This window comes from Idiotropiscis lumnitzeri, chromosome 20 (assembly GCF_059441095.1).
Source record: "Idiotropiscis lumnitzeri isolate Australia: NSW breed Sydney's pygmy pipehorse chromosome 20, RoL_Ilum_1.0, whole genome shotgun sequence".
Lineage (NCBI taxonomy): Eukaryota > Metazoa > Chordata > Actinopteri > Syngnathiformes > Syngnathidae > Idiotropiscis > Idiotropiscis lumnitzeri.
Genome location: NC_142410.1, coordinates 1,459,744 through 1,473,748, shown reverse-complemented (window position 1 = coordinate 1,473,748; position 14,005 = coordinate 1,459,744). Strand labels below are relative to the sequence as shown.

The 14,005-nt window shown below is 40.8% G+C and overlaps 1 protein-coding gene across 3 annotated transcripts in view; it reads right to left on the bottom strand.

Annotated features, from left to right (window-relative positions):
- Positions 1-384: 384 nt before the first annotated feature.
- naglu (N-acetylglucosaminidase, alpha) overlaps positions 385-14,005 on the bottom strand; it is a 38,736-nt gene continuing 25,115 nt past the window's right edge. Inside the window, exons 4-7 of one of the 3 annotated variants that reach the window (XM_088284496.1) lie at positions 7,441-7,526; positions 4,446-4,702; positions 1,231-2,468; positions 385-469 (exon numbers count right to left, since the gene is read on the bottom strand). In XM_088284496.1, coding sequence (XP_088140622.1) covers positions 1,255-2,468; positions 4,446-4,702; positions 7,441-7,526 — 1,557 coding nt within the window. In that variant the 3' untranslated portion in view covers positions 385-469; positions 1,231-1,254. Of the gene's footprint in view, positions 2,469-4,445; positions 4,703-7,440; positions 7,527-14,005 lie in introns of all 3 variants that reach the window. The other 2 variants (XM_088284495.1, XM_088284497.1) reach the window with 2 other exon arrangements.

Below are 14,005 nucleotides of genomic sequence, written 5' to 3'. Positions count from 1 at the left end.
ACATATATATATATACATACACATATATACACATATATATACATACACATATATACATACAAATACATACACATATATACATATATATATATATGTGTATATATATACATATACACATATACATACACATATATATATACATACACATATATATATATACATACACATATATATACATACACATATATATACATACACATATATATACACATACACATATATACATACACATATACATATATATATATATACATACACATATATATATATATACATACACATATATATATACATACAAATACATATATATATACATATATACACACGCACACAAGAGTCTGATATTTTTCAGTCTTGTATAATAAATAAATCAATATAATTTCCCCCCCCCCTTTCTTTCATCTGTTCCACCCGCCGTGGCCCTTTCCAAAGTGGCCTGAGGACCGGTGGTTGTGGTTGAGGCCCACTGCTGTAAGGTACACAAAAAGTGCCTTTAGCTTTCTGGTTGGTCTCTTGAAAGTCTTTGAGAAGCAAGTTTTTCCCCCCCATTAAGTTTACATCATAGATTATGAAGGCATACATTCTTCATCTTCTGTCCAAATTCGAAGACATCATAGAGTTTACACAAAAATTATTTTAAATATTACTTGTATTTCATTCCTTCATTCAATGAGAATCCATAAAGATCGTTTTAGCAGTATTGATAATAATCGGAATCACTAAAATCTTAAAAATTCCCATCCCGAGTTGCCAGGACACCAACAAATTAAAATTCAGCTAAAATCATGCCAGAATCTTGTTGATGACCACAACCAATGTCTCCTAGAAGTCAAACTTGCCAAATGTCATATGATCAAATATTAGTGCTGTGTGTGAGCATTCCACCCAGGAGAAAGAAAGGTCTGAATAACTAAAACACATTATAGAAATGTTTGACCAATAGCTACCAGTAGTGGTTTGTTACCCATAAAGTATTGTATTGGCACTCTTCAAATAAAAGTCGACCAAGTCAAGCAAACCAGTTTAGCACCAACCAGAATTATGTTAATGTGACAACAATCTGTTGTCTATCATTCGTAATGCCTGGGCTTGTAATCAGGACAACTTTTTTCTTACCGCATTTGCAACATTTCAGGTAAGAGTATACTGGATGGACGAAGATGATTGTCATCATCAGAAAGTTTGGGATCCCTCTTAAGAATTCACATTCCTCTTGCTGCATACACTTACCAAAAATGTACTGTCTGCAGATCATTATAGTCTTTTCAAGGTTTTCATAGCCAGTGGGTAATACTTTAGAAAGATCCTGCGGGTAATCTCGTACGTGTCACCTTGAGGCTTTGTGGGGTACTTCCGGCCATTATAAATGAATCCTTTTTCTACCTGGAAAACTGCCTGGTTGAAGGCATCTTGCTTAAATGGCTGCCCACTGTCCAAACACTCCACCAATATTTGGACAAACAGGCCCCATCGTTGGGCGTAGTAGTCCTCCATGAGGCCACCCCATTCTTTACTGGCATAGTCTTGGATTTCACCGCTGGGGCCCCACAGAGTGAGCTGGTTCCTGGCATTCATATCATATAGCTGGGCCTCCTCCTCATCAATGGCTAAAGATTTCGCTCGCTCCAGCCATTTCCCCAACAGGAAATTGCCATCACTGCATAGCAAACGATTGAGTTCTGGCAAAAGGTCATATATGAGCACTCCTGCTGTAGTTATCAGTTCTGGCAATTTTTGTTTATGGAAGGCATCTGTGATATCCTTGTAAAATGATGTCGTTAGAACTTGTAGGACCTCTCGAGTAACATCAACAAGATCATACCGGAACGTTTCCTTGGACATGAGAGAAGGAGACGCTTCAATAATGAGTTTCCACGCTTTGAACAAGTCCGCCGGGTCGTACCAAATGTCGGTTTTCATGTGAAAAGAAGGCCGGCGCACTAGCGGGCTGTGGTTATGATTTCTATAATGTGGCACAGTACAGTTGTAGACACTGGAAAACAGGAGTCTCCATGCGGTGGTCAGACTTTCTTGTGTAGTGCCGTAACGACGTATAGCATACAGAGATGCCCACTTAAACAAGTTGACTGGCTCCTTGCGCCATGCCAGTTCACTCATTAATTCGTACATTACGGGATTCTGCTCGATGCCCTCGGGTGTCATACCTACGCCGACCATGGTGGAGTTTGGGAAATGTAGGGCTTTGAAAAGCCCCGAGTTGACACTCTCGACTGTGCCAAAGAGACCGCTGTTGCCGCCAAAGTTCTGCAGCATGCACCAGATGAAAGGCTGTCCGTAGAAAGACTCAGTGTAGGAGAAAATTGGCTCGGTCTCTGCAAACAAATCTAGCACGATCATCCGTCCAAGGGGCACGCCGTGCAGTAGGGCCTGAATCTGGGCAGGCTTCCAGAAAGCTGCAGCATTAAAGAACAACCATCCCTGCATCAGCCAAATTGCCTGAGGATCAACTAGGGAGAGAAAAAAAAGATTTTCATGAGGTACAAGTGAGGAACAATTCTAGAACACGGCTGAAATGTCGAACTCAGTAGGGGAGTTTTTGAAATGGGCAAAGTTTTGTAACACAATAAGTCAGATGTGGGTGTCCAAACTGGGACAATTAATTGTATTTGAAAATAACAACAAATTAAATTGTGCTCAATCTAACACTGCTGCAGTGTAGTTTTGCCACTAATGCCATATTTTCAAAGATGCAGTTCAGTTGACCAAAATACAGTTCTGAATGGTGAGCCCTGCACTGTTTTCTGTTTCTCTCACTGACTGTGGCAATATCTGCATCAGCTTTATAAAGTGTGTGGCATAACAGTGCATGGCAATGTACAAGCCCCACGTCCCAATTAATTATAAAATAGAAGAGGAATGAGATACCGTAAAAAAAGTTATGTAGGTGACAAGGAAAAAAGGGTCCAACTTGGGATGCCAGAGCTGGAGGTGAATCAGAATGCCCTTTATTGACATTATACTCAGTGTGCAACGAGATTGGAGAGCTCCCCTCTACATTGCAAATATAAATAATAAAAATAAAATAAATAAATAATAATATAATAAAAATCAAAATTAAAAAAAAAATGTTGAAAAAGTGCACTGAGTGCCACATTATGTTGCAGTTCTACAAGGCAAGGGTAGTAGTGTGCGAGAGTTCAACATGGAGATGGCTCTCAAGAAGAAAAAGTTTTTTAGTCTGCTTGTCTTTGTGTCGAAGAGATGTGAGCTCGGATGAGTATTGTCCTTGATGATCTGCTCTGCTGAAGCACCCGGTGGTGTAGATGTCTGAGAGGGAGGGGAGAGGGTAGCCAATAATCCTCGGCACTGTTTTGACTGTCCTCTGGAGCCTCACTCTGTCTGCATTAGTCCAGTTGCAGTACAGCTGCTGTACCAGATGAAGACATAGCAAGTCAGAAGGCTCTCAATGGACGAGTGGTCGAAGGCCAGCAGCAGGTTGCTGTCCAGGTTGAATTTCCTGAGGACCCTCAGGGAGTGTAGATGCTGAGGTCCCTTCTTTATCACTGCTGTGGTGTTGTGTGTCCAGGAGAAGTCATCGGAGATCTGTACTCCCAGGAACTTGAATATGTCTCATAAAAGTTTGGTTGACTTAAAGTAGCAACGTAAGACGTTGCCGCTATCTTGTGGAATTTGCACTCCCCAAAAACAAAACAAAACAAAAAAAAAAATGTAATGAGAACTTCAAAAATCTCTATAACAAAGAAATTCAGGGGAAAAATGCCTACTGAAGTAGATGACCAATTGTCCACAGTGACAGACTTTCATTTTGGGGAAATATTATGTTGCTACTTAAAGTTTCCTTAGGTTCATCTCCTTTGTATTTGGTGGTGAGAAATGTGACTATGCAGACACACGGGCATGCTCATTTAATGGATTATTCCTATTAACCAATAGCAACGCACTATTGCATATAGCCTTAAAGCGACAGCAAGAGGCACATTTCACTAAATAGCTGACTCTGCTTGATGTTTTTGACAGGTTCAGCCGATCATTAATTTTTCTGCCCATGTATAAACACTGCTTTTGACCTACCAATGACTAAAGATTCAGTATATGCAATTTCAATACGTACGTTTGACGGCACACAAATGTGTTAATTTCAAGTTTAAATGCAAGTAGTATGTTTTTACCCACTGGAAAAGCCAACATCAGTCCCAGTAAACTATGTTTTATTTTCATTTAAAGTTATTTGTTGATGCTAACATTTAGCCAGCTAGACTTGAGACACAATGGGGGAACAGTGCATCCATGCTAAACTGCCCTGTTAAATGGCAGCTGATGCTTTCAGAATTGCCTCAGTCAGTAGACTGGATAAAATGCGTCCTCAGCACTCCGGAATTGGGAAATAACTATAATAGTATTGCTTTTGGTACAGAAACATCCATTACATGTAATTAATTTTTAATTCATACGTGAAAACTCACCAGCAGTCATTGAGGCGAAGACGGATCGACTAACAGCTGACAGATAAGCGGGGTCTGAGAAGGGAGGAATCATCTCATTGAAGGTGTCCGTGTTGTAGATGTGATCCGTCCCAAATTGTTTGACCACCTGGGAAAGATAGAGGGAACCAATCCGGAGGAATAGTGGGTCCCTGGGGTCCAAGATATAGGAGCAGGAGAAGCTGCAGTTGAAATGAGCCCATGGCCCCAATCTTGTTACATTTGCCTCTGGATGCAACCTAAAAATCAAAATCACGTTAGTAATGGTACTGGAGCATTTAGTGTGACAGTAATACTCTTATTAACAAGCCAAAGAGCAGACTGGAGCAAAGAAAATTGCTGCTTTTCTGTAGATGTGTGGGTATTGTATAGGGCTGTGCAATTAATCAAAATTCAATTACGATTATTACACAATAATTACAAAGTTGGTATAATCGTAAAAAAACAATTATAATATACAGTATACAGTGAACCCTCGCTACTTCGCGGTTCACCTTTCGCGGGTTCAGTGCTTCGCGGGTCTAAAAAATATTCGGGGGCATTGTAGTTTCGCCGAGCTGCACGACGGGGCGCTGGAGCGGTTAGACGGCCGGCGTGCGCCGAAGAAGAGCGTGGGCGAAGAGGAGAGTGGACGAAGAAGAGCACGTTCCCCCGGACACGATTGGTGGCGACGTTTCGCGCAGTTCGGACCGTACCAGAGCTCCGGCGTGCGTGGCAGTTAAGCCGTAGAGGAGCACCTTCCCCGGACACGGGCGGTGCCAAGCGGCCCCTAAGTTTAACCGAATGGAAGCTCCGGAGGAGGAGGGCATGCTCGCGTCACAGTAAGCCGAAGAGGAGCACTTTCCCCGGGCACGGGCGGTTCCAAGCGGCCCCTAAGTTTAACCGAATGGAAGCTCCGGGGGAGGAGGGCGGGTGTTTGTCACCGTTAAGCCGAATTGGAGCACCTCTTCCGCCCAGGCACGAGTGGAGCGCGAGGCTGTCAGTTATGAATGAATAAATGAATAAATAAATAAAAGAATGCCACCTTTCATTTCACAGGGCACACCGGACGGCGTACCAGCAGGTAAAAGTCGGAGTAATTAAATAAATACAAAAAGAATGGCTGGGGAATAAAAGAATAATACGTTTTAATAATAATTTGGTTTTTTTGTTATAACATGAATTTCACTCTCTCTCTCTCTCTCTACCCGTATATATATATATATATATATATATATATATATTTTTTTTTTTTTTAAAGCATTTTTGAAGGTGCGCCGCTACTTCGCGGATTTTCAGTTTTCGCGGGTGGTCTCGGTCCCCATTAACCGCGATAACCGAGGGTTCACTGTATATTATATATAAAACATTGATAAAATAATACTCTTTTTACAATGTCTAGTACGACAGTGAGGATACTCAAGTTAAAAATGTGGGCGTTAATTTAAATTGTTGATTTAAATGTTATAACAGTTCTATCTATGGCAATGTATAACATGTATACCAATGCACTGTTTCTTTATACAAGGAAACCATACACAAATTAATACATTTGCACCGGTTTTTCAATTTTAAGCAAAAATAAATTTGATTTGTCTTAATATTGTTTCCATTTGTTTTTTTGGGGGTTTTGTACCAAAAACAAATTGTTTGAATAATCATGATGTCAATTATTACGCAAATAATATATTTTTTTTTTTTCACATTTCATTCATTGAGCAGCCCTAGCGTGGTACAAGCGAGAAACAGCAACAATTTAGTGCAAAGTTTCAACCCATCAAGCAACTGTTTTTAAAAAAATGCAACGAGCAACAATGCCCACTAGGGATGTAACTAATGATTATTTTATCATTTGATTAATACAATGTCAAATGATTAATCAAAATTTTAAAAAGTTTTAATTTCCATCCCTTTACTGAAAATAGGACATTATTTCAAATTGACAATGCAGAAAATGCACAAACCTAAATTAATTAGGACTCAGTTACTGGTTTTAAAAACATCGAACTTAGAGTGCAGTACAACAGATTTTTACATTTTCGTTTACATCCTAGCGGTATGCAAACTAATATTCAGTAAAAGTATCATGGATTTTGGGGAAACATAAAAAAACGTTCAAGTGATGGGGAAGTTGTGAAGGAGTGCTTAAATGTGGTTGCACAAACATTATTTAAAAGAAAACACAAAGCCCAGATGTGTGAAATCTACCAAATCCCAATGGCCATGACTCCCTTCCAACCCAGATTTAAGTCACTGGCAGGGCAGTCACAAACTCATTTTTCTCATTAAGAGAAGTCAAAAAAATATTCAAAAGAAAAAGTGGTGTCAAAGCTCATATTGAATTAGTTTTTCATGAGGACAGCCATTTTTATTGATTGTGTGCTGAACATGTTGACCTGGTTTACTTGGATAATTAGGCGCTCCGTTTTTTTTAGGCTGATAACTCTTTGATTTAAAAAAAAAAAAAAGGTAAAAGATGTTAACTCAATTCTTAGCACTTGATATATTTCTGCAGGAGATATTTTACTGTTTTTTTCTGGAAGTGGCACCCTTAAATTCCTGGAGCCACATTTTCTTGAATGTGAAATAAAGGCCTTATATTTGTTTGACTGGCAAAGGTGTTCAATGGGAACATTGCTAAATATTTAGTATACAAGTGCGCTCTGTTGAAAATGACTAAATATTGAAACTATATAAAAATGTGAACATAGGCTAGACATTTCGGGAAGTTGGACTTTGGTTCGGACCTTTTAATTGGAAGAAATTTTCGTTGTGGACCTCTGTGACTTTTAATTGAATACCTCTGATTTAGAGTGTTCAATCGATTGACCGAGTGAATAATACGCCATGCAAAAAAACTAGGAACAGAAATGTCTATTTTTTTTAAATGTTAAATTTATTATTATTTAAAAAGAATAATAGTAATAAGAACAATTTTCCAGGGCAGAAAACGGTAAAACAAAAAAAATATATATATACACCGTTTTGTTTTTTATACCTCAGGATTCCTTTGGGGATGTTCCCAGAGAAGGCTGGAAGCACTGGAATCATACCAAATGATCTCATTCGTGCTAAGGTTTTAAACTGTGAAAGAAAACAGATCTTTTAGAAATTTTAATCACAAGGAGAAAGCAGAATGTTACTGTAAGTAACTATGTTAAATGCTATACGTAAACATTTTGGAAATATGCACCAGCAAAGCGTATCTCAAAAACATCTCATCTGATGGACAACATATTTTAATACCGTTGTATGTTCTTACTTAGTAAAGCCTTAAGCTTGACGCTCCAAGCTCCTTTCCTTGTCGTCCATTTCTTTGTCCGCAAAAATGGCGTTCCACACGAACCTCTTGATTTTGTTCGGTTTACTAGGCTCCTACACCCATATTGAACACTACTTTTTATCTTTTATATTGATTTAACTATTTTTAAATCAAATTCAATGAAACCGTTAAATCTGAGAGTTACAGTACTTGGAGGGTCAGCTGGCTCAGATGCCAGGACTGTAGGAGCGGTCTGCCAAACTCGAACAGGTTTCCCATGCGATTCCAGGCAAGAAATGCTGGGCCGGCAAAGAATTCTTCAATTTGTGATTGGTTTAAACCAAGAGCACGGTAAACCTAAAAGGTGCATTAGGAACCAGCCCCTAATTGTTCTCAACAGTCTTGAAACAATTACTTAAAAAAGTGCACACTTAAAGGTGCCTAAATAATATCACAACACATCCATCAGTGAGCCTCTGATTCTTGTAGAAGACACAGCTTTGTTATAGGACGACAAAGCTCGTTTTATTTTAACTTGGCGAACAAGACCGTCTCCACTAGGAAAAGTCTCCACAATTCGTTCAAGTGGCCAAGAATTCCTGGGTGACGTGTCATCCACAAACAGCACAACGTCTCCAACGCAGAAGTTTCTTCCAGGCATATTCCTTACACCAGCGTTTCCAGAAGATATCCGAGAGGTACTGCACTTGTTTCCATCTGCGATTGGCGTATTGGTCGTCTTTACAGAAGACTCCAGGAGGTAACTCAGGTTTGACCTCCAGCAACAACAGATGGTTGGGTGTGAGTGCTTCCAAGTCGTTGAGGTCGGAAGATGTCTTTGTGATAGGCCGGCTGTTTATAACTGCTTCAGCCTCACAAAGCAAGGTATGTAGACTATCTTCATCCAAAATTTGTTCCTTTACAGCAGTTATTCTCAAGTAGTGGGGCGCACCCCCAGGGGGGCGCAGTGCGATGCTGAGGGGGGCGCGTGGTACCCTGGGGAACATGTATTTTGCATAGTTTTGGGACCGAAAAAGGCCACCTCAGACACCGCGAGTTTGAGCTCGTCAAAGCCGTTTGTGCCCCTAGTTCACTCAGTAGCAGTTTAAAATAAAGTGTCGCCCTGTCACGGAGTACTGATTTAGAAAAAAGTGTCGCCCTGTCACGCAGTAATGATGAAAAAAAAAAAAAATGTCGCCCTGTCGCTCGTTGACCCGGAAGTGATTTCTTTTGCCGCCACTTAAATGCACCGCGCCAAGCTATCTTGCGCCGCACCAGAACAGACTTTATTTGAACTATATGTAAGTCCGCGCACAGCAGAAGCAACAAGCTACGTAATGGCAAATAAACGACTCCGCAAACAAGTAGCGTTCTAAACGAGGAGGCGAGTAAGGAGGCGCTAATCGCTAAAATGAATTGCTTCGATGTATGCTCGACTTTTAACAGAAGTCTGACTCGAACCACGTTTGGGCGGAGAGCCAGCAGCTATGAACAGAAATGTTGTATTGCAACCACGACGTATCTAAACATAAAATAAGACGACGGCGACGTTAGCAATTGAGGAGACGCTCTCAGACTGGAACACGGAAATGGCTGACGTCATCACAACGAAGAGGTTTGACGTCAAACGTATTGTAAACACGTAAAAAAACATATAGTAAACATTAAAACCTTTGCTTTATGTTATTTATATAGAATTTTTGTTTAAAACCCCCCCGGCTCTTTTTGTCTTTTCTATATCATGTACGTATTAATAACTGTTTGGTTTATTCATGTTAATAAAGTTAAAAAAAAAACATTTAGTAAATATTTATCATCTCATCAAACTTTGCACAACAGTACTGAGTTTTGAGATCCTCACAGTCGTCGTTCTCAAAATCATATATATTTTTTTATCAATTCAGCTTTGTTAATGGATAATTTATTGACAATCTAACATTAATATACAAAGAACATGTACATTAGTACGAAATGTAAAAAAAATGGTGGCGGGGGGCGCGAATTGTTTTCTTGGTGGGGGGGGCGTGACAAGAAATAATTGAGAACCACTGCTTTACAGTGACATTCAGGATTTTTCTCACAGAACGAATAAGTCACTCCCAGCTTCCTCCGTGGTGGGAGCCTGCTGGGGGATTGAAATGCCACTGAATACCTTTTTGCAGCAAGTGTTTCTTGATTTTCTTAGTGTTCCATTCTTTGATTGATTTCTTCATTTCAATGTCAGCTGAGGTAAAGTTGGTCCCATTATCAGAATACATCTCTCTCACTTGACCTCTTCTGGCAAGAAATCTTCGGATTGCGTTGAGACATGCATCGGTGTCAAGTGAAAATGCAATTTCCAGATGTACGGCTCGGACAGCGAGATATGTAAAAATTACGCCTCTTCCCCTTCTTACTTGGAATGGACCGAAAAAAATCAACGCCAACTCTGGTGAAAGGGGGATCGTCAGGTAGCACCCTGCAGTTTGTGAGATCTGCCATAAGTCGCTTGCCAGTAGTTCCATGTAATCTTTTACAGGTGATGCATTTGGACAGAAACCTTCTGATGACTCCAGCAGCTCCAGGTATCCAAAACTTTTGACGCAGATTAGCCATCATGTGGTTCCTTCCAGCATGAGCTGAAATCTCATGAATGTATCTCAGGACCAGATTTGTGATGTGTGAATCCTTGGGCAAGATGGCTTGCTGTTTTGCCGTTTCAGGCATGGCTGCGTGGCTCAACCGTCCGTCAACCCTCATGACACCATCTTAAAGAACTATTTTCAACTTGTAAAGTAGGCAACTTTTCTTCACCCTTTTTTGGTTTTCTAATATGGCTAAATCTTCTTTGAAACTTTGCCTTTTGACAGTATTACTCTTTCTGCTTTATCCGTGTCGTCACAAGTCAAATACTTTCCTTTGACAGTTCTCTTGAATAAATTCATCTTGCATTTTTCACCTAATGTGATTAACTCCTTCCTTTTTTTCTTTAACTCGTTCAGTAAGTCTTTCAGCTTTAGAAACCAGGCTACGGCCTGCTTCAATGCTGTCCAAGAAGAATAATGGTTCATCCACTGGTCCAGAGAATCTTTGGGCTCCAGTGACTGAATTACGTGCACTTGAGTCACTCTTTTGACCTCTAGGTCATTAACATCCAGGAGTCCAGAATCCAGATTCTTCGGCCAGTGGTCTTCTGATCCGAGCAAGAAGCTTGGTCCCGAAAGCCAGTTGTCGTTTTTCAAAAATGCCTTTACAGTTTGTCCCTTTGCTACGTAATCAGCCTGATTTAGAGCGGTGTTGATATATCGCCACTGACATGTCTGAGAATGCTCCAGGATCGCTGCCACCCTATTTGGGACAAACGTCTTGAATCTGGTGGTCTCACTGTTCAAGTACTTTAGCACAGCGGTGCTATCAGTCCAAAATACAGATTCCTGAAGATTCAGACAAGCTCTTTCCTCAGAATCTTATCCACCTTTGATGCAACTGCGGCTGCGATCAATTGCATTCTAGGAATAGTTGGAGTCTTCAGGGGTGTTACTCTCGTCTTGGCCAAAACCAAGGTGGCTTGCGCGTCACCAGTCGAAAAACGCAGTACCCGGTAGCTGGCTGTCCGCAAAATGATGGAGCTGTGCGAAGACTGGCATGCCAAACCTTTTCAACTTGAGACATCTGTCAACTCCAAATCCCTCCAACTGTGATAGACTTGATATCCACTTTTTCCAATTTACAGCTACAGTGTCAGGCAGCTCTTCATCCCCGCCATATTTCTGTCGGCGCAAGTTCTGTAGGATCCTTTGAGCAGGCAATATCACTGGTGCAAGAAACCCCATTGGATCAAAAATTGAGCTTCCTTGCAAAAGCAGTCCTCTTCTAGTGAGTGGTCGATCTTTGTGGGAGATTTTGGACTTGAACTGGTCCGTTTCGGCACACCACTGGACGTCCAATGTCCTTTCCATTGGCAAGTAATCCTCATCCAAATCCAAATCTTGAAATCCTTGCGCGCTTTCCTTTTCCGGGATCGAGTTAAGAAATTTCCTGCTGTTGCTTGAACATTTTGTCAGACGAAATCCTCCCTTCGCCAACACTTTCATCAAATCGGCACACAAGGTAAGAACTGTATCTTCATTAGTACTCGATTCTAGACAGTCGTCCAAATAAAAAATTTTATGGACTGTTTTCGATGACTCAAGTCTGAACTCATCCACAAAATCGTTTGCACATCAGACCTGTCAGACGTTTTCCCCGTATTCTGTACGTTTATCAATTCAAATCATGTACGCCATATACCAACTTTTGTACGGGCAAAAAAAATATTTTTTTTTTACAAAAAACTAAGTTTACGTAGGCTTTTGAGATGACAGGAAGGTGCCGACCCTTCACTTCCACATGTGCGAAAGCTCAGTATTTTTGATATAGCAAGACATGCGCATGCGGTGTTAACCGTCTGCATTTCCGCTTGTGTTAGCGTTGCAATCAAAGAAACATTCAGTAAAAAAAGTCGAAGCAAGCAAGAAAGTATGGGAGAACCGCTAAATAAGAAATGAAAAATTAAATCCTCAACAAAAGGGCCTCAATTTTCGTTCTGTTTTCCTTGCAAGAGAGACGTGAAAGTTGCTGCGAGTGGATTCTATGATTAGAAGAGCCATTTTAAAACTGCCTGACACGTGGAGAATGTGGCGAGAAGCAAAACACACAACCCGTTGACAAAGCACTTCGTCTCTACCGCCAATCCAGCGTCATCCCACAAAGCTACCAACGCCAAAATCCTATTCTGCCATTTCCTTGCTGTCGCGGGTTCCTTTTCGACCTCCTCAAAAACAAATGTCGTAGCCAGAATATGTGCCACAGTGATGTTTATTGTGCAGCCCTTCCAAAGTGCAACACAGTAAAAAGTCCCCCAAAAGTCCAAAAACCCAAAAAGTGACAATATAGTAATTTACAAAAATAAGGGTGTCTATCTATATATTTACAAAACCACTGAATGGAGTTCAACCACAACTACCATATCAGCTACGTTGCAAAATGCGTCACTGTCTCGCTCTCCAGTACTGGAAGGCAAACATTGTAGTGGCCATCCTTCAGTACAGCAGATTGAGACACCATGCTGATGAACTGATGGTCCTCTTTAGACATCTCATTTTGTCCAGCATCAGGAAATCCTGCTTGAACTGCAACTGACAAAGCTCCTCAAGCTTCACCACTGAGATCCTGTTCGCAGTAATTCCTGTCAATTTGTTGGTTTGAGTTCTTTCACTTCCACATTTGAGTGGTCAATTGACTGTCCAGCCTAATATAGTCCTCACGGCATATGGTCCATTATTCCTGATGTTAACCACTTGTAGCGGTTCCATTGCCTTCGGGACGTTTACGCCTATGAGTAATCCAACAGTTGCTTGAATTGTGGGGATTCTCACCTCCTTTAGGTGTGGCCAAATGTCAATATCTTCTTGTCGGGGTATATTGTCCTTCGCTACAGGAATGTCCTTTTGTGTGTACACTTGCTTGAGTTTGACAAACTCCTTGCCATCCAAGCTGCTGATTTCTAGACCAGTCACAAGGTGTGTTCACAATTGAGTCTTTACCCATTGTTTGTAATGCAATGCTTACATTCCGTCCACTCATGTTTAGTTGGTTGATCAATGACTCTGTCGCAAAAGTAGCTGAGCTTTCTGGATCCAAAAATGTGTAAGTCGCCACTGTCTTGGTTCCTTTTTGTGCCTTGACCCATACCGGAATTATTGAAAGGGCGCAGTCCTCTTGACCGGCCCCAGTGACACAGCAGGTTTCTGTTGTTTATACGAGCGCACTTAATAGGGACTGCCGTTCACAATTGTCTTTGGTAGTTTCTTCTCTGAAGTCTTTATGGACAATGTGTAATGCTTTCGGATGCAGTCTAGAGCATTCTTGACATAGAAGCTTTTGTTTGCAGCAACTGCTAATGTGACCGTGCTTCAAACATGCAAAACACAGACCCTTGCTCCTTAAGAAGTCAATCTTATCCTTGTGTGGCTTTCTCCTAAATTCCGTACAAATTGTGAGACTGCGTTGCTCTCCATGATAATAAGCACATGGTTTGCCACTAGCATCCACTGAAAAAGGTTGTGCCTTTGGCGTGGTGGTTTTATTTTCCATCTTGGCGGGCACAATGACTGTTGTGAAGACTTTCTTTGATTTCGGTGTTTCTGTGTGTTGTGATTTTGTTTTCTGTTTTATAGAATCTTTCCTGCTTGTGGGAGTGTCCTTTAGGTTACCATAAAGTGGATGCAGAAGGTACTTAACTTGCCGATTTAGGAAGTCAACAAAATCCTTAAACTTGACT